The sequence below is a fragment of the Trachymyrmex septentrionalis genome, unplaced genomic scaffold (genome assembly GCF_001594115.1).
Source record: "Trachymyrmex septentrionalis isolate Tsep2-gDNA-1 unplaced genomic scaffold, Tsep1.0 scaffold50, whole genome shotgun sequence".
Taxonomy (NCBI): Eukaryota; Metazoa; Arthropoda; class Insecta; order Hymenoptera; family Formicidae; genus Trachymyrmex; species Trachymyrmex septentrionalis.
Genome location: NW_017305673.1, coordinates 241,230 through 263,563, shown reverse-complemented (window position 1 = coordinate 263,563; position 22,334 = coordinate 241,230). Strand labels below are relative to the sequence as shown.

General features: G+C 34.3%; 1 protein-coding gene across 5 annotated transcripts in view; it reads left to right on the top strand.

Moving 5' to 3' along the window:
• The window catches only part of LOC108751627 (cyclic nucleotide-gated olfactory channel-like), a 41,713-nt gene that overhangs the window by 10,619 nt on the left and 8,760 nt on the right, over positions 1-22,334 (top strand). For 3 of the 5 annotated variants that reach the window (XM_018491908.1, XM_018491907.1, XM_018491910.1), the window contains exons 2-4: positions 6,710-7,594; positions 8,222-8,299; positions 15,484-15,814. In XM_018491908.1, coding sequence (XP_018347410.1) covers positions 6,710-7,594; positions 8,222-8,299; positions 15,484-15,814 — 1,294 coding nt within the window. Of the gene's footprint in view, positions 1-2,674; positions 2,725-6,709; positions 7,595-8,026; positions 8,069-8,221; positions 8,300-15,483; positions 15,815-22,334 lie in introns of those variants that run through there. The other 2 variants (XM_018491909.1, XM_018491911.1) reach the window with 2 other exon arrangements.

Sequence of the window (22,334 nt, the reverse complement as noted above, 5' to 3'; positions counted from 1 at the left end):
AATGAAATTCAAATTTAAAAAAAGGGTTTTAAAGCTTGAAATCTCTACTTTTAAAAGCTTATCACATTTTTTATGAGTTTGATAATTTGTACATATCAAAAACTACGAGCTGAAAAAGACGAAAAATTTTCTTCTCACTTTGTGGATTTGTAACGTGTCCAAAACGAATTTGAGAAAATTTTCGATTACCTATCGTGAAAGCTTGATACTTTCCCTACAAAATCGTTTTTTTTTAAATATTCCTACGACTTTTGATTACTGAGTTATCGCGGATTAAATAAAAGAATTATTTTGACTTTAATTGCTCATAACTCCATTAAAAATTGTCGTATCGTATAATTTAAAAAAGTGATTTTTAAAGCTGAAGCTTTACTCTATTAAGATATACTTATATTGTTGGTAAGAAAGTAATTGCGGTTTTTACTGATAGATGTCTTTTAAAAAAACGCGATGACTTTTTACTTAACCTAATATATATATACATATACACACACACACACACATATAATATATCCCACAAACATAAATTTAAATGATAGATGAAAGTAAAAAAGAATTAATTATCCTTTTCTATATTTGTATCATTTTGTGTGTATATCTGTTTTACTTTCTTTTGAATGTCCTTTCGTAAATCATCATACGAGGAATGATATTTCTTGAAAATATTGCACATGATGGTATTTCATATCGTGGTTCAGCGACATTGAATAACAATCGAAATCTGACATCATTGACAATACTATAAGGTTGTAAATCCAGTGCTATTATTCGTACTCTTCTGTCAGTTGTTTCACTCACATTGAATTTTTAGTTAAGAATTGTATGTTGCGATTGCTATTGTGTGACGGTGGTTCCATCATCGAATTTGTAATTATTTTTTCATTACATTTTAAATGTCGTGAAAGGTAATTAGTTATTGTTATATTTTATTCGAAATTCTCGATCACAAATAGAACATTTCGCTTTCTTTTGACTTATTTTTATAAAATGCTGCCAGGCGAAACTTTTATTTTATCCTTGTCTTTCTAAAGATTTTCTGTTTGTGTGTATCGAGTTATTATTATCTTCATCTTCCACACTAATATGAGACATTTTAATTTCACACTTAATTCAATCACTATATATACAATATGTACTTGCAACGATTTCACACATTTTTTGAAAAAAATTATTATATACTTTCATAGTTTGGAAAATAGGTTTAGAACAAGTTTGGAATAGAAAGTAATTTTTTTCTTCAAGGAGCACACATATAAGCGCGTATAATTTTATGTAACGGTTTTTTCTGAGAGCAGCACACACCCCTGGTGTCTTTTTTAATCTTTTTTTTTTAAAAGGTAAATTTACCTTATTACGTCGACATTTACATGTCACAGCAATTAATGCCGGGATATGCCGTGGCATCGAATCTCTGTCGTTGAAAACGGCAAAATTTTTTTTTTATGACTGAGAGAGAGTTATAAATGAATTTAACGTCACGTTGCATTCGCTGGCGAGTTTTCAGCGGATGGCTCGTTTTTCATGATGTGATATGGAGATGGGCAGACGGATACAGGAAGGAAAGGATGAAAGATTGCCTGTGATTGTATGCACTTGTGTGAGGAAAAAAACACGAGATTGACTTGGGGAGGGGGGAGGGAGAGAGAAAGAGAGAGGAGGGAGGGGGGGGGGTATGAGTGATGAAACCTGTTCACGTACTCAATGGTATACGTTACAGATCATAAGTGTATTACATAGCTTTCGTGCGAGATCGTTCTCCGTGATGAACAAAGCTTTTTTTGCGAGACCGCTGTTAACTGTAGGCATTCTGAACGTGTTATAAATCACGATTCGAGACTAAGTGCAGCGTGAGACTTACAAGTCACGTTGCACCGGGAATTAATCATTGTTAAGAGAAATACGTTCACGACATGTACGATTCGTAGCTTAAATGCGAAGCATTAAAAGTCCATTTTTTATTTGAACTTTGAATGAAAACCCGGAAGTTTGTAGAATGTTGATTTTATCGAAAACGTTTCTCTCTGTTTTAATTTTAAATAAACTTCAAAAAAATTTGTATTCGAAGCTTAATCTTCTTTTCTTTCTGTTTTTTTCTTTTTTTCCTTCGCACCAAGAACAGTGACTGTAAGTGTTGACATCTTAGTATTTTTAGAATTAATATTTATCCACAACACGTTCGTATGTACTGGCAAAATATTCCTTCGGGACTCGGGGAAAAACTAACAGAGAGACGCGCGTCTCACAGTATAGATTCACGTGAAAAAAATCATGTCGACGTTAAAGGAAGCCATCTCGCTCGGAGCAAATCGTATCATTCACTTATATATAACGCAAGACGAATGTGTCTCGAAGAAAATGCAAAAGGAGCTGCATAGAAGAGGCAAAGTCGCAAATATGTGTATGCATGTGCGAGGGATAGAGACAGAGGGTGAGAAAGAGAGGGTGTGCGGGAGGAAGAGGCAACCCGTGTGGGTTCTGTCTTCTTCACAGGTCATCGGAGATCTTCTGTCATCGACGCGCAATCTCGGGCCATCGACAAGCGAGAAGGTTGGCCGGTGTTGGCGTCGCCGCCACCTCAATCACTTCAGAATCACTGGAGAGCAACGCTATCGATACAGAGATACCCGCAGCAGCCAACAGACCTCGTAGCACGAGGGGCTCACAAAAATGGAGTAACGTACGCGCGGTCATGACGTTATATTCCTCTCTGCGCAAAATCAAGAGGTACTCCCGCTATTAATTGATGTGGACGGTAACCTCTGGCACTGTCACATAAGCACGCTAACACACACACACACACACACACACACACACACACACACACACACACACACACACACACACACACAAAAGTATCCCGAAATTATGATACCAAGAAAGAGTAGGTAAAAAACGAATTAAAAAAATTTTTTTTTTGAGCCTTTCCGGAGAAAATAATCGACTTTAAATGTTCGTCGGATACTACAATACATCTTGATTTTGCTGAGACAGATCTTGCTGAGGACTATGATCCTGCTCATATCTATATTTATTATATATTAGGTAATCGAGAACACACAATAAAACAAAATATTTACGCGTGATGAATTTTGTTATTTTACAAATATTGAAAACGTTGCTTGATAACAAAGCAGAGATAACGGTAAATCTGAAAAATCATGCTATTCTAGTTTAAAGTTATTACACGCACGACGACATTATATTTACCTTTACGACAGAACACTGTACATGAATGTTACGTTAACGATTCAAGAATGCGTAGTAGCATAATAACGATCTTTAGTTTCGTTACTGTCTCTGTCTAACGTATGCGATTTTTCAGTGTCTCTGTTTCTATCTCTGTTTGTCTGTCTATTTATCCGTCTATCTATCTATCTGTCTGTTTGTCTGTATGTCGGTCTGTCTGTCTGTCTGTCTGTCTGTCTGTCTGTCTGTCTGTCTCCTATCCATCTGACACTCTAGCTAGCTGATTTGAATCTCGATTCTCGCCCATTTCTTATTTCAAGCAAGAAACTACTATCTTAGCAAGAACTACCTATCTTACATAGAACTTAGAGAATACAACGAATGTATTCGATTTTTCCAAAAAGAAAAAAAAAAGAGAATGATTTGTTCGTTTCACTAGGTTTGAAGAATGGAACGAATAGTAGGTCTTATATACCTATGTATATATCTTCGTGTGTATTTGTTAGACATATATATAGGTCATAGCGAAAACTGCAGAACGAGGCGTCTTGTTGTGTATTTTCTGCGCAATTCCTGCGTGACGTTGCGTAGAAAAGTTCATGCATGCGTGAGATTTGCGAGGAACTCGGTGTCGTTCGCAGTCACGCGGAATCCCGATTAGAAATAACGTTTGTGCATCGTGCGATCGTATTTTCTTCGAGGCGATATGCCTGCGTGTGATGACATACACGTGACTATGACACGCTGGCGTGTTTCATCAAATATCGAATTAAATGCGAATTTGTCATCACTTTTCAATACGAACGAATTGATCGTGTCCATTAGTTGCAACTGTGTTGCGACAATAGACGCGCAGTTAATTTAGATTTGCTCAAATGAGAGCATTGCGATGCAGCGGTGATATCACATGTCTTCTTTAAGAATGACTCGATTCAGTAAATCATAACATTTTCTAATTATTTTTTAGTTTTTATAAATACGAAGTTTAAAATAGTCTTTCCATAGGCTTGAAATTTTGATAAATTGATCGAGTATACAGTTTATGTTGATATATATGTGCTCTAAATTTATTTGCAATGAAACAGTTACTTTTGCGTTTATTTTCAATTTGTAGGTATTTTTTGTTGTTATCAAACAAATACATTTGTTTTTATTTACTTGTAAATTATTGCGGAAGATAATAAAAGCGAAAATGTGTTGGCGAGTAAAATTATCAATTGCGAAAACATATGTGTTTAAAAGCGTGATTAACGGGAAATTAATTTACATTCAAAATTTTTTTTTATAAAACAAAGTATTGAAAGCAAAATTGCAGTGATTATTTTTGCAGTTCTATTTGTAGCATTTTTTTATAAATAAAAATTCAGATGTTCTGAAATATATATGTCAATAAGTTGTGATGTAATAATAAATGATACATATCTAGTAATAAGAATATAAAATAAATACGGTAGAGAGTGCCAATGATTGGTCAAAGTTAGATGTTCCGAATAATACAATTCTTGATTTATAAGATACAATTGCGAGCCGAAACGTTCGATCATTCGCATATACAGAGTGCCCCACCTAACTCGAATCTGAAATATCTTGCTTGGTTTTTATGATAAGAAAAAATGTTTCAGATGAAAGTAGAAAACGGTTTCAAGGGGGACGTATTTTGATTATGTTATCTTTCTTTTGGGTGGGGACGACAAAAAGATATGAAGGTCGCTTCCATTTGTTTAAACGGAATTGTATGATTTTTTTTACACAAAATGATTCCTTTAATTATTCTAAATATAAAAGTATTAAAACAGTGACATCAAAAAGTTAATAGTTTATTTAACATTTTATGTCAATATATGTCAGAATAAAGCATAAGATATCTCGTAAACTATTAATTTTTTTATAATCATACCCTAATACTTTTATAAACAGAATAATGAGATGAATCACAATTGGTTGGCCATTTTACTTTTATTTAAACATTTTTTTTATCATAAAAATCAAACGAGATATTTCAGATGCTCGAGATGGGACATCCTGTATATGAAAATCAAATTTTCTCAGATGTGACTGTGCGCCGAAACGTTCGGACTTTTAAACAATCAATCTGAGACGCTAATAATCCCCCGCCCCCTCCAAATTAAATAAGAAATATGTTGTACAATATAATTAATAAATTAAGTATTAAAGCTTGGTTGAGATAAATTACAATCAAATAATGCTTATTTGAGTCAACACAGGATGACAATGTATAATTGGTTTAATATGTGAAAGTTGGTTTATTTAAATCAAAATACGTTTCGATCTTATTTCGGATCTTTATCAATGCTCTATATAAATTGTTAATAGAATTCAGTCACCTAAGAATAGTAATGTAACAATGATGTCATTGTATTTCCTGATATATTATGGTACATAATAAATTTATTAAGTCGTTATATAATAGAATATAATGTAAAAAATTTTTGTCGGACTTACATGATCACCGCAACGTTATTAAGTTGTTCATGTGTCGGACGTTGAGTCTCATCTGACGAGACAACAATACATGACAAGACATACAATACAAACATATAAAATATAGAATACATTGAGCGCGTCATTTAAACATAATTATATTATCATAAGCTTTATCCAACAATTCTGTATTATTATTCCGTATTATTATTCTGTAAATTTAAATCGTTAGTTTGTTGTTTGATAAAAATAGTTTTTGAGATAAGTCTTTTATTCAGTATTTTTTCCTCATCTAAGATGCGTATATTGTCCCAATCAAATTTATGATGTTCCGTAATAACCGAGCGCTGTGTCGTATTCCAGTTAATGTATTGTTGTCTCGTCAGATGAGACTCGATGTCTGACGCATGAACTTAATAACGATAATCATGTAAGTCAGAAAAAAATTTTTTACACTTATATTCTATAACGATTCAATAAATTTATTGTATAGTACAATATATTTATTATATAGTTATGTTGATTTAAATAAACCAATTTTTATACATTATCATCTCATTGTTGGTCATCTACCGAATTACAACTAATATTTAATTCATATTAAAAGTATTAAAGTAGTGATATTAAAAAGTTTAGTTTATAAGTATATTTTATACTTTATTTTGGCACATATATTAATATAAAATGTTAAATAACTCGTAAACTATTAATTTTTTTTATAATTCATATTGAGTTACAGTTGGAACACCCTGTATATGCGAATGATTGTGAAGTGAACGTTTCGGCTCACGATTATATCTTAAATTTATAAATCAAGAATATTGTATTATTCGGAACATCTATCTTCGACTAATTATTAGCGCTCTCTACCATATTTATGTTGTACATTTACACGATCGGTTTTTATTTCTTATTTCTTATTTCTAGTAACTTTTCCTAGTTACGCGTTTTCTTACTATACATGTTGTAAAGAATAAAAAACAAAATTATTATTCGAACAGTTACCGATAGATGTCAAATCTCATATATTTTGCTTTTCGATGTTCTAATGCTGGCGACTTATTTATTTTTCTGCTTGCAGATCAAAGAGCAATCAGCGTTGGATGAAACTGCGCACGACTGTGCAGCTGTCATCGGCGATGCAGAAGAAGCCACCGTTAAAACGTGAAGACTCGTTTTTAAAAAGATTCTCTACCCGGCCGATTCCAGAAAGTCAGGAAACACTGGACGACACTGCCGAGTGTGATGGGGATGGGACAGATAAGAATATGGGTAGTCGACGAGGCAGGCGACCTCGTAGGCTGCAAAAACCACCGAGATCCGTCGTAAATCCAGATGAAGATTTCTATTACTACTGGCTGATGCTCGTGTCATTCTGCGTTCTTTACAATCTATGGACGCTAATCGTACGCCAGAGTCTGCCGGAGCTACAGGCTTTGGCACCCGGTACTTGGTTCGCCCTCGACTGTTTTACCGATTTTACTTTTTTTTTGGATATATTAGTACAATTTCGTACCGGTTACTTGGAGCAAGGTCTTATGGTGTATAACAGCCGCAAACTTGCCGGACATTATTTCAAGTCTAAATTCTTTTTTTTAGATTTGTTCTCATTGTTACCTCTTGATTTATTGCAAATAAGTTTCGGCAGTAATCCGATGCTACGGTTTCTTAGATTCTTAAAACTTTATCGTGTATATAACTACTACTATATGGTTGAGTCCCGTACAATTTACCCGAATTTTTGGCGCGTACTCAATCTTATTCACATATTACTTCTTCTCGCACACTGGTTTGGATGTTTCTACTATTTGCTGAGTGAGGCAGAGAGTTTCCAGGGGGACTGGGTATATCCCCATCGGCCCGGGGAGTACGCCACTCTAACGAGAAAATATCTCGGTTCCGTGTATTGGTCCACTTTAACGTTGACGACAATCGGGGATTTGCCGACGCCGGAGACCAACGCTGAGTAAGTAATATAATTTTTATCGACACTAATTTATATAACACTACTTTTGCTCCTTGCTACCCTTTTTCGTTTTTGTTCTTTTTTTTTCTTCTTATCATATCGCTTTTATTGTCCTTTCACGAAAAATCATTCTTTCCATTTGTTGGAAGGTATGGTTGCAGTATATATTTCATATAATAAAATATTGTCGGATTTATATAATACATATTATCGGAACATGTATCAATGTATGCCTCGCGTATTGCGCGTTCTTCAAGAGCCAGATCCTACTAGACTAAGAGCGAGCACTTTCCATCTCGCGTAAATCGGATTCAAATTCTCGTATACCATTTGGATGCAAACAGGGTGTTACACGAACACCCCGTCTGTCATTGTTGCAGTCGTTCGTGTATGCAACGATATCTCCCTCGTGGCGTCCTAAATTTTGTGAGCGTTGAATCCGAAAACGGACACTATGAATCCTGGAATTAAGAGGTCTAACCACCCTGACAAAATAATTACAAAATTAAGATTTAAAAAAAAATTTACTGCGTAGAATTAATCTACATTGGTGGAAACGGGCATTAGTGAACTTAGATGCCTAGGAATTAGACTCGTGAAGCGGCCTTTTTGTTGTTGTGTTGGCAGAATCACGGGCCACAATCCCCGGAGGCTCGCTCGTCGCGGCCGACTGTCCAGGCTTCTGCAGTTCAAGCATAACGGAGGGTAGGATTGTTTCTAAAATAAAAAAAAAAAACAAAAAAAAACGAACAGGGTTGCCACAGACCTGGAAAATCGGGCAAACCGGAAAAAGTTAGGGAAAAATGTAAAAAAAGTCTGGAGTTTCGAAATTTGCTCACAATTCCCTGCTCCTATTTCAAATAATTGTTATAATTTTGTAAATATTATATCTGACGTTTATAATCAAAAACGTTCAAAACTTGTGCACTTTGAATGATTTTCATAAAATAATTAAAATTTATATTTTATTCAGTATTTTTATTTGATCTCTCTTTTTCGTCATTACTGTATTTTTTTCCATTGTTTTTAATAATATAGATCAACTTTCCTACAACTTTTGTGTCCTAAATGTAAAAATTTATATATTTTATATTACTCATGGAAAATTATCCATTTTCATCTGGAAAACCTGAAAAAATCAAAGAATTTATAAATTCATTTTCTGTGGCAACCCTGGAACGGAAAAAGAAAGGGAAAATGCGAGTAAGAGTGAAAGGTGGGAGAGAACGGGATTGTAAGAGACGGAAGAGCGAGTGAGGGAAGGAGAGAGAGAGAGAGAGAGAGAGAGAGAGAGAGAGAGAGAGAGAAAGAGCCGGATTCGGATTCAGCGCAAAAAATTACATAACTTTCTCAATTTTGATAAAATAAATAAAATCTATGAAATAAATAATGATAACAAAATGAATAAGGATAACGAGGTAGACGAGAAGAATAAGGTGGATGAGGAGAACGAGGAAGACAAGGTGGACGATTTGGACAAAAAACCGCTCGTTTAGGGTCTCGGACGAAGGCTGATCCCAAGACTTAATACCGTCCCCTTAGAACCCTAGGAGGGAATGACGGGATAAGGGTGTCCACAATTCTCGATAAAACGTCTCGACGGCGACTCATCGATCACTCTGAGTCTATCGCAAGTTTAAGAGAGACGTTTCCGACCACGTGTCGGCTCCTCGTGGCAATGCTTATTCGCTGACATTGATGCAAAGCACTTATACTTCTTTTGCCAAAGTGCATCTTTGAATAAACTATACCTCAGTGCACTTTGCAACAATTTTAAGATAAGTAAAGATTTTTACATTTTTACTTGGCAGCTTACGCGAGAAGTATATTATATAATATAATATCATGTATATGTATTACGATTTTACTTTAATCCTTAATATTGTAACTTGTATTTCTAATGTACATTTCTACTAATAAGTAGATTTATTTTAATCTCAGTTCAATTTACTCTATCTTTTTCTAGTTTTAAGAATTAGAAAAAGATAAAGCGTAAATTAAATCGAGATTCAAATTAATCTATCTATTGTATAAATGTACATTAGAAATATAAATTATAATATTAAGGATTAAAGTAAAGTCATAATACATATACATGATATTATATAATGCACTTCTCGCGTTCTGCCATGTAAAAATGTAAAAATCTTTACTTAAGTACACTAAGGTACAATTAGAATCAAAGATGCGTTTTGGCAAAAGAAGTATAAAGGAGATTAATTGTGTGACGCTAATAGCCATTCCATTAGAACTCATTACACCAACTGTCAATTCAATTTTAATGTGAATAAACTTGAAACGTCAGCGTTATGTGCTGCTTTCATCCACTCGCCCTTCAATTATATGTGATTTGATCACAAAACTAGAAATTCTACAGCTGACGCGTTCTGGTATGTTAAATCATGCACGTACGTATTCATCAGAGCATTCTGTCAGTCTATAAATAATTCAAGATAAATCGAAATAGAGCATATAAGAAACACATAGAAAGAGAGAAAGAGAGAGAAGGGAACATTCAACGCGATATCAACAGCGCGCTGCAACGTAATCGATAATGTACGATTGATGTACGCGAGATCGATATACATTGCAATATTAATCATTTTCTGTGTAATTGTGATTAGTGTGACTTTAAATAAACATATGTGCCACGCTTAATACCGCAATAAATGGATATTCGATACAATATCCGTTTTCGGCTCAGCGGAGCGGAGTAGCAAACCTTGATTTAGCGGAATTATAGTATATCCGTCATGTAATAGCAACTTGCGCGACGCGCATCGACGATCACGGACCGATTTATCGATCAGCAATAACGTGATCAAATACCATCCACGAATTTTCCACTCTACAAATTAATACGCGGAAAACTTCGAATGACGATAATGTCGAAATTTACGAATCTTTGATGACATAAATTACATAAAGCGTGAAAATTTCGATATTATTCAAAACGACCATTGCTAAAATTTCGTTTTCTTCTGCTATGCCAAACAAAATTACGGATTCTGAAAGTATTCTAATGTAAAATGAGAGAATTTTATATTTGGTTTTAATAGAGAATATTCTTATAAATATTTACATAGACTTATTGTATAAGATATTAAAGTGGGGAAAAAATTATTGTAATAATATTTTATGATGAAAATGAACAAATAAACCAGTAAACTAAAGTAGATTATAATAAATTGTAAGAAAGGACATTAATTTTTCTTACATGCGAAATAGAGAAAAAAGAAAGAATTATTATAACATTAATTTATCTTTTCTTGAGCAGATAATTTTACAAGAAATTATAACGATTTTAATTTAATATTGTTTAACATTCCAATGGTATAACATAGTTATGAGAATGAAAGGATATTTATTCTTTTTTAACTGATCTCGCTCTTTCAGTATAACTTCAATTTTTAATATATTCTTTACGTACTTTCATGTCGAAAGTAATATCAAAGTATCGAACGCAGCATTATCTGACTTTAAAGGAACAATGAAAAACGAACTTAGCGAGACATTGTCGCGCAAATTATCGCTCTTCTTAGCAGTAGATTAATTACTCTGGCATCCAAACACGATGGCACTGTGAGAAACTCGATTTAAAAGTCTCAATAAAACCGTTTAACTTGAAAAGTCTATTCGATTTCACGTACCTACTTAATCATTTTTTCTATCGAGTGATAGTACTGCTTAATTTTAAAAAGCAATAGTACAAAATTTTTTCTATTATATCCAAAACATTTTATATACAACAGTATTATTTTCGATCCACTTTTTTTTTTTGCGAAACAATTATTAGTGATCTTGAATTATTAGTAGATCTTGAAGTGAGAAATAAGTTATAAAGGCGCGGATGGGATTTGTCATCGCCCGATGAAAACTAATTTCCCAAGAATTAAAATTCTCCCTCGGAATACCGCGAGGAACATTTTCAAGGAGTGAGTTGAGGGATCACCCTCATTCTCGGATTCTTCGAATACATTTTACGAGACGATTCAACAAAATGAGAACCTGCAAGATTACTTTGCTTGCTTTATTGAAATATCGATGATTATCAATGCGCGCAAAACGCTGAAAGAGATTTTGCGAAGGCAGAGCTAAAATCTCTCTCTCTCTCTCTCTCTCTCTCTCTCTCTCTTTCTTTCTTTTTGGTTTTAAAGTTGGCAGCGGATTTCACCAATTAAAACGATGGTGATGAACGAAGTTATAGAGCTCATAAGCTGTTGGCATGCTAACCCAAGCGGTCGAGAAATTGCGAGGGTCTTTTGCGGAACGTGTACCGTCAGCGAAACAAGTTTGTATGATCTACAAACGGTGCTTGTACAGTGTACACGCGCTCCTTTGTCGTTCCTTCAACAGGAACGTAATCTGTACATGAAACGTTGTACATGTACCAAAACTAAATATCTTCTAAGACAAGAATATACATATGAGAACTATGTTTACCGAATATATATCAAAGCAAAATTTTCAAGACATTGAATTGCAGCTATTAAAAAATTTATAATTTTATAAAAAAAATGTTCTCTTTATTTTATCACCTATATTTCATTAACTGACTTGTCTACTATTTTATATAAAATAGTATAAGTAATTTTTCACCGCGCGTGGATTAGGAAAAAATAAATCCCATCGAGATATGAGGTATGAATGTACCAGTTAATGACATGACTCAATTGAAAGAAGTAATAAAAATGTTAAATATTTAGCTTTTAATGATATGTACAATTTTAAATAAATTCATCTTATTAAATTTTTATAAATAAGGAATTTATTCGACAGAGTCGTATGTATTATTAGAAGCATAATACTTAACATTTTTTTGTCATTTTATTCAATAATAGGATCATGTCCAGTAACTGTGACATTAACTGGAACATTAATTGGTCTCCATTTATCTTATCACTAACAACAAACGGATTGTTTTGAGATCGTCCGCGAGAAACAATATTATAATTTCGGAGATCGCAGACTTTACGATTTAAATACTTCTAACATCGCGTGTCTTTCCGGCTATTTGGTCCTTGACTTGTAGCCCGGCGGCAAGATCGCTTAATGATCGGATGAGTATTCTTGCAGGAAGGTCGATTTGTCTGCAGAACTCTTTAGACGGCGAGAGAACGATCGGTTGGAATCTCATTTTAGCCAGTCAAATTTGATCTCGCTTTATTTCGAGTAACGTCGAACGAATCGCAAACTGCATTCTCACGATTCGACTGCGAACTCGTAGCCCTGAGGGTTTCCCTGAGGGAGAGGTCACTTCCGCTTTCAATCCTCGATAGTTTGCTGAGCTCGCCGCATTTCCACACAATTGTCTGGATTATGGCGTGTGTCTCTTTGAGTTACACGTTTGTTTATACGCGCTATTCCGAATCTTTAAGTTTGACTGTATGACGAGACTAGACGTTGCGTTTAAAATTAAATTACAAGGAGTACTGAATTAATTAATTAATGCCGCCGCGAAGTTCGTATCATCTTAACCGTATATATTTCAACATTATTATTTTTATTGTTTATTTATATAATTTTTTATAGAACATATAATTTAATTATCTTCGTATGTTCTGTAAAAATTTTGTTTATTTGATTTGTCTCTTACTTTGTATAATAATTTTTTACTATTCTTTTTATATGCCTTGCATTTATACTTTAAGCATTCTTGTCTTCTATTCTCTATTGCGTTTATTAGACAAGATACGCTTTTATTATTTCATTTCAATGTAATTCATAATTTCTAATTCGTTTCGTTTTCTGGGAGCAGTTCTTTAGCAATTCTGCTGTTGTCTCACTATTTTTGTGCTCTTCCGTTCGTCTATAATATATATTTTTTAATTTAATAAAGTATTTCAATTATACACTAACTTATATATATTAATATATATAATTGGAATATTTTATTTAGAATAAAAACGTGTTCATTAATTAAGATTTCACAATAAAAATTTTAGAATTCGGACACTGATGCGATTTATCAATCGCGATTTGTTTCAAAGATGTTCGTATCGATGGAATGGAAATTATCGAACATGAGCGAAATGAGCGAATAAATGATTCGTATTCGATTTAATATAAAAGAAAAACGGATTGTGAGAACGCCAGTGTATAAAAAAAATATAGCTTGATTAAGCAATTTGATTAGGAAAGCGAAAAGATTAAATGAACATTTGTGCGCGTACATTTTAACGTGAATAAGAGCGTTGAACTGTGATATTCGAAATGACGGAAGTAAAAACCGATCTAAAGCAAAAAAATGTGAAGCAATCTAGGAATAAGTGATGTCAATCACGTCGTAATTAATCACGAAAAAGTATTTAATCAAAACAATACGAGCAATTGGATTTTTCCGAATTTTTTTACAAACGAGAGCTAATTAGTAAATATCAATTTTATTTTATAATTAGCCTGAAAAAATATTTACATAATCAATCAGCGTAAATGGATATATCTATGTATATCTATATCAATTATTTCTGTTTTAAAATCTTAAAAAGAAATTATTGATGTTTGAATAAAAGGGAGAGTGGTTTCGAGTATCAATCAATCGATAGAACAATCGCTCTTGGCGTTGCGCGTTGATGAGTAGAGAGAGAGCCATCACAGGGAATGAACGTATGAGAGAAATACTGAAAGAGGAAAAGTTCGAGGCTGGCGGAAGCGAGAGAATTTTGTGCCGGAAGGAACAAAAGGAAGAAGAGCGAAAGGATGTTTTTCTTAGAAAACCGAGTCGGTTTGAGGTTGTCGAAGGAAAAAGCGTGCTTATGTGTGAAATGTTTCCATATACGTATCTGTATCTGTATGTGTATGCCAGTTGTGTGCCGATATACGAAAAGAGGCAAGAATATCTTTTGAGGTACGGTGAATCGCGAATTGTAGATAAATAGGGCAAAGAGAACTGTTTGTTGCGAGCATGTCGGTCAGAAAGATCGGACAGGTACCATTACGATAGAGAATATAATGGTTCCGAAATCGCGGAACGTTGTGTTAACCACAGCTTTAAATCTCGTAAATTTTCTTGAATGAAACGTAAGATTTTTTGAAGATTCCGTCTGTTTTCTTTTTTCTGTAGTTATAGGCTTGTTAAAAGTCTATTATTTTCAATCATGAATTATCAATGAAACTAGTCTATATAAAATCCGATCTAATGAAACTTAAATAAAATCCATTAAAAAGAATATAAAAGAATATAAAATTTATGCCAGGAATATGAAAATGAATATTTTCTTTAAAATCTTTGCTAACTTAAAATATATTACAAAGTTTTAAAGATTTCAGAGTTTTACGATGCTGGATTAATTTATCGATTGCGAAATTTTTGCGATATTATCTAAGAAATTAAATATGCGTTGTTTAGAATGTCTAAACGCTCGGTTAACTATTAACAAGCTGTGTCAGGAGCGAATTTTAAGTTCTGAGTTCGTTAAGGCTTTAGTTTGAGAAACATGGGAATTTTAACGATCTATAATGACACTTGACTATTCATTGATTCAGCAATCACGTTCAGTCAGAATATCAATGAATGGTTCTGCGGCTGAATGCAAAGTACACGTTCCACCACCGCTCTTTCCGTTTTGCGAATTGGCAAAGAGATCAAATAGAGGGTACGAGAGCAGATTGTCTGCGGTTGTTCGTACGTTGTGTGTACGTGAGTGCGTGTACGTGTGGCTGCACATGTCAGTGTACGACTGAGAGGGTGAATGAAAAGGAGAGAGTGGTAGAGTGTGATCTGAGAGAGAGAGAGAGAGAGAGAGAGAGAGAAAGGGAAGGAAGGCAAGTAAGAAAGAACGGGAGAAAATAAAAGGAAGAGAAGGAAGGCTTCCGGGTCATTCGTCCATAAACGGAGGACACTGATCACATCCTCTCGAACTGATCGGCTCTCCCTTCTTGATTTGCAGATACGTATTCACGATAGTCAGCTACTTGATTGGCGTCTTCATATTCGCGACGATCGTCGGGCAGGTTGGCAACGTCATCACAAACAGGAATGCGAACCGTCTTGAATTTGAAAGGCTTCTGGATGGCGCCAAGACCTACATGAGACATCACAAGGTGCCGGGTGGTATGAAACGACGGGTGCTTAGATGGTACGACTACAGCTGGTCGCGCGGCCGGATACAGGGCGGGGGTGACATTAATACCGCTCTCGGTCTACTCCCGGACAAGCTCAAGACCGAATTGGCGTTGCACGTGAACCTCACGGTGCTGAAGAAGGTCACTATTTTCCAGGTGAGCCACCTCTATTCATATATGCGCGAGTAGCTTTTCCCCATATTCTCAATGAAATTCAACGAAAAGCAGTGATATGTAAGCGCGGATTCTTACGTCCACAATAGAAGTCAATTTGCTCTGAGGGAAATGTAACGAATGTTTTTTATGATTATTTGTTGAAGCGCCAAAAAATAACTAGATTATGCATTTTCCGTTAACGACACAAACAACTTAATTCAGTAAATATGCCGTAATAAGTATCCGTGTAATTCGTAATAAACGATGTATATAAACAGCAATAAAGTAAATGTTCTTAATGTTTAAAGATGTAAAATTTTGGAAGATACCAATGGATTTTGCAATTAAAATATTTTAGCTTGTTAAGCGTATGGTAGAAAAATCCCTTTGATATGTTAACTCATTCTCGTAGTATTTATTTTTTATTAGACAACAAAATGGAAATTGCTCCTTTTTGGTCTTATCGTGTCACATGATCCAATGTGTTAATAAGTAAGTGCAATTTGCGGTGGTAAAATATCGCGCGGTTTTTCATGAGAAATACAATCCCGAGGAAGATTTCAGTAGATTCGGGATATATATGAATCTCTGTTAAAGGAACGACGTTAAAGCCGGGCAAATATTTGAGCGAAAACATTGGTTTGTGTACCTTACGTTCAGAGGAAAACTTTTAAGAGAGCACATGAGTGAGATTTTAAAGACAGCCACGTTTATGACACAACTCAATTAGAGTCGTCCCCGTTTTTCCATTTATGCGTACTATATTTCTCGCTATTTTTCGAATGTGTGTTGTGACTTCTTCGACGAACTCGAAAGAGACAATATAGAGGAATGTCAAAATAATTTTTTTTTTCTATCGCGGCAAAAGGCTATCGCCAAGTTCGAGGATCAAGAGGATCAAGTCGTTTCTGTGCGATATAGTCACTTAAAATTAAAATCATTAAGAGCAGAAGTGTTTTTTATGAGTTATCATAGTTTGTATGTTGCTACCAGCTGATCGCAGCAACTTCGGTGATTCAGGAACTTTAGTGAAGGAGATTTACTCATGTAACCATTTAAGTTCCGTTATCAGAACGAGAGGCAATTTTTGTTTGTAAGTGGTGAGCGGCGGCGTATCTCTTGTAAATCCTTTTCCTCCGCTGCGGCTGAAAGCTTGTCATCCGATAAAAATAAGAAAAAGAATACAGGTGCGGAGAAGTACGTGCAAGGGGAAGTATTCGGAAAGTTTTACGGTCAGGGAGCGACGCAAAATCATTATGGAGACAAAGTGCCGCGGTGAATTTCTCTTGATCGTCTCGAGTTTTTGCCGTACAGAATTTCTCTCACGTCGCCTTACACGTTAAAAATATTCGACCAAGTCGTTTAACGAATTTTTTAGAATTTTTTGTTTTGACGTTAAGAGTTGCTTTGACGTGAAAAATTTGTTTGTCGAAATCACATTTTTAACGCGTTGCAAAACGATTGTGCTCCGGATATATTTTTTCATGGAAAACCCGCATGACAGTAGAAAGAAGAATGGGAATAAAGCGCGATACTGAAGGTAGATCTAAAAAGTTAAATCCCTGGAGGGTAAATGGCGAGTACGTGATAAACTGATATAAAGTGGAGTGGCCGTTGTAAGCTTGGCGAGGCTTCTTGAGGGCTCTCGACGAGGAAGAAATCGTGAAAAATTGCAACAAATCGTAATCGTTGAAACGCGTAACTTCTATTTGAAAAATTCAATTGCATTTGAAAATTCCTCATGTGAAATTTTCCGCAAAATACATTTGTGATCGGATACATAATTAATTGGGATGAATTTTCAATTTTAGAAAATTCGATGAATATCGATTTTCTTTCTTTCTATCTCATTTTATCTTTCTCGAGAATATACAGCCAAACGAGAGAAGTAATTAAAGTTGTCGAACGTACGTCAGTACTGGTATTCCTTCATGATAGATTCACCCGTGGAGAAACAAAGCCGAAACTTCGCTATCTTACCTCAGCACTTAATGATATTTGCAGTAAACTTACAACGCAACATTATTCATTCAGTGATCCTGCTCAGGATATTCGATAACTTTGCTTTCGCGGCTTTGAAAAATGATGTATGAGAACGTACGCATATTCTTCTCACAACATAATTTCATAATTTTATTCCTTCTATTGTTTAGGCACGATTCATCGTTTGCAGAATAATAGTTTATGATCGGAAGCATTTAATTATCAGCAGAATTTTATTCCACATTTTTGTCGCATTATAAATTATAATACGAATTTAAAATAAAATTAAGCCGATTAAATTTACATATATTTCGCTTTTACCCTCCATTAAAGTACCAATAAAATAGATCCGAAATAAAAATTTATTTATTTTTTGTGTCAGCAATGATTAATATTGTGATAGCAAATGATTTATTGCCAATGTACATTGCATCACCTTGCGCAATTTACACGTGTTTCAGACAAATTTGCTTATTTTGTAGTGTAAGTAATAGATGAACGTGGGTCTTTATTCGATATATTATAACGTTATTTGCGCGAAACTTGAGCATCTGGACGCTCACTGCAGACGTGATTAAATTTGATTTTGTGCTTCTAACGAGGAGATCATAGCAAGTCTCAACGGAAATTAAGCATATTGAACGATGCGGAAGTGTATTGAACATATTTTAATTAAAATCTTTCTCTCTTGCGCTTCTTTTTATCAACCGCATATTTTTATCACAATGTTTATAAAACCACGACGGACGTTCTTAATGAGATTTCTTGGCTCTAAAGTTAATTTTTTCTCGATGAGATAAATTTTATGTTCCAATATATCATGTTTATACTGTTTTATCTGGAAATTGTGTCAGATTTTTTGTTGTACCCTGCACGAAAATTGGATTATGAAACAGGATAGCTTCGTGGTTTACAAATAGAGTAGAGCGGAAATAAACTCGTTCAAGCTTCTTCCGAGACAGAGACTGTCAGAATATAGTCCTTAAGATAACAAGCGCACAGACTTACCGGAATAATGAGATCGGCGCATTTCGGACGGCTGTCAAAGCAATCGGTCGATATCGATTTGTACTCATCTAATAAAATTTCATTAATTTGAATTGGAACATACAAAATGAGTTGTTCAGACACTTATTAATTACTGAAGAAAGAAAGTAGAGCTTTAACTGATGCCGACGTATGCCAAACTATCTGAGAATCGAAAGTCACTACTTTAATCCTGGAGCTCTCACACTAATTGTAAGAAAAATGGTTTGGTTGAAAATTAATAAAAAACCAGAAGTTTCTGATTAAATCAGTCAGAATTTTGATTATCTCAACTAGAATTTCAGTATAGATTTTAACCAGAAAATTTTCTGATTATAAATCTACTAACAAATTTTGTAGTTAAATTTACGAAAATTCTAATTGAGATAATCGGAATTCTGATTGATATAATCAGAATCTTTTGATTTGTGCATTTTTAACCAAACATTTTCCTCAATGCAGGAAAAGATGAGCCAAGAATTAAACATTCTGACAAGTCGAAAAACCTATTGTCACTATAGTATACATATTTTGCTACCGATTAAAATTAAAAACATCCAAAAGTGGGAAATACTGTCCGTCCTAGTCGACTCATTCCACGAAACATGAAGTTATTTCGCGACGCTCTGAAAGTCCGACGGTAACAAGAGACGTGAAATGTATAAATTACGCTGCAATAAATCCAATCTCTGTAATAAATCCAACTCCTTCATACATATGTACTCAGTGCAGAGCACGACGGCCAACGGATATACAATAATATATCTTTTGTATGCGCGACGCTCTGAAAATTCCATCTTATAAAGGAGAGTTGCGTTCGCAGTAGGAAGATTCAGGTACCATCGGAGATCATAATCGCGCAGTTAACCCACTTTCTTACAAGTTTGAAAAGATTGATCTAAATTTAATTTTCTCAAACTCTTCGCACGCTTTAAGATCATTTTATCATATTCTTGAGAGAAGGGAACCACTTTTGTGCTAAACTCTTTAAAATCCTATTAAAGATTAACAATTTAATAAAGTAAATAGGAAAATCAACTTGTTTTACAAGCTGTTTTTCACAGCTTCGGCAAGAATTGCACGTGTCAATTATGATCATTTGTAATTCTGACCGTTTGTAATGACGCTTATTACGTTATGCTACGAATGTCATATAATGTTCACCAAAGTGTTAACACACTAACCACCATGTCAACGACCGAGGACTAACACAATGTTATGTCGCCCGCGTTGTGTCAACCACCGGCAGATGACGTATTAAAGCGATACGTCGACAAATTGAATTTCGCAAACCGCAGACAAAGCGCAATGCCGTAACTACGGTTATAGATAATTTTAAGTAAATTGCATATAATGCATAACCTTTTCAAATTATAAAGACAATTAAATGTTATCATGATTTAGCCTTTGGCCACACTTGTCTTCTAAAAATATTTAACACTAATAAACAATAAAGTAAAAAACTGTATTTGTGTTATATTATCAGTAGTATCTAATATATTATATAAAATTTTATTTAGATTGTTTCTTTTACTTTTTTATTTGTCTTCTAAATTTGTCTTCTAGAGTTTTTAGTTGTGTTTATAATAGCTGCCTGAAAAAAGTTAATATACAATCTTTTCTTTTAATTTAATAAATTTAATAAATAATAAATTCTCTCTCTCTCTCTCTCTCTCTCTCTCTCTCTCTTCTGTACTTGGACAAATTTTCCTAGTTACTTATCAATTATCTACATTAAATTTATCTGAACATATTTTACGTTGCGTATTACGTGACTGTCAAAGTGCTCCTGGCCACTTATATTTCAGGACTACTACGTTCGATAACTGCAGCGGATATTGTTCGAGAGAGAAATGTAAGCAGATAGTAATCGGAATTGGTGAAAGAGGAACCTCGATCGTCATCTTCGTGCGTCCGAAGAATTTCCATTATCTTAGAGACATCCTTTCTGCTCGCCATTTTGTTTTCCTTTCCTTTTCTCCTTTTCTCCGAAAGGTAAGAAAACTGATGAAAGGGAAAAGAAAAGAAATGAGAAAAAGGCAAGAAAAAGAAAAATGAAAGGAAAAAGAAAAGAAAGGCAGAAATGTCTTATGATACTATCATATTATATAAACATTATTATAGTGTATAAACAATATTTTCCTCAGAATATATGGATGCATTATTTTATTAATTTTTTCTTAGAAATTTACAAGCAAGCAGATATTCAAACGTGTGAAATCTTGTCGTGGCGTTTTGAGTCTGTTATGCATTTCCGAGACTTATTTCTTTCTTATGAATGTTATTATTCAATTTAGTCGAAGCTCCTGAAATTGCGATCGTGCCGCTGGAAGCAGTCGCCGCGATTTTATGCCATTTTCAGGATCTCGTTTCTAGCGACAAAATTTATTTTATTTCTCCCATGTCGATTCTAAGGTAAGCCCGGGAGCTACTTATCGCGTGTCTTCTGCGGATGGGGGTTTAAATTACGACCGCGGTTTTTGGGTCAACCGAGTATATCCTCGAGGATATTTTCGAGAGAACTATTAACGCGACACGAAATAGATGAGGTAGGCGCGAGAAAATGGCTGTGGAAGGCATCAAAAGTCGTTTTAATTGAACACTCAGTTGGTCTCTGCCGTGACACGAAGGTAAAAATTGTTTCATTTCCAGTTACATCCGGTTCTCCAATCTATTTTCTCGCTCGATCCCTTTATTCATTTAGAGCAACTAACTTGCTTCACAATAGCACGTTTAAAGTGTTCTATCAGAGTAGGTCTATCACAGATCAAAAAAGGGCATCTTTGAAAAACAAAATTGAAAAATTCGAATCGGATTTATAAAATCATAGACGGGATTTGATTCTATCAAGCGTTGAGGTTAAAAAAAAACACGAACTAAACTATAAATGTAAATAAAAGATATAATATTTTAGTGTAATGTGCATAGGCGGCATGTTGCGCTAGCAACGTATTGAGACCAAAACTAATTGATTTAGCTTCTCGACTATGTTATTTTGCAGTATACAAGAATATCGATTTGTACAATAAACGATTTAAACCCTCCAGCATTTACCTTAAATGCTCCTTACAAGCAGTTTTCTAATTTAAGGTTTTATGTGTGCCAAGTTCTCGATAAGTTTGATGAAGTGCACTATGGACCATTTAGCTCCTAATCTATAGAAGTTTTAAAAATGAAAGAACGGTATGTACCAAAAATGCGAAGTGAAAAAGATATCTTACGAAAGACTTACGAGAGAAATGTCGGCTAATTAAATTCGGAATTCAAGGATATGTGGAATTATAAAATGTGCTTTCTGTCAAAATTTTTTACTGATTTTTCATAAATTTAAAGATCAAAGTTTGACGTCAATTATGTTATAAACTGAATATCGCTTCTCTCCACAATATATATATATATAAATTTTGTAGTGAATCAGTCGGCTAGGATTAAAAAGTTACAAGCCGGAATCACCATCGTTAGAATTACCTTTAAATTGAATGCATGGGTTTGAAAAAGCCCGCATAGTAGA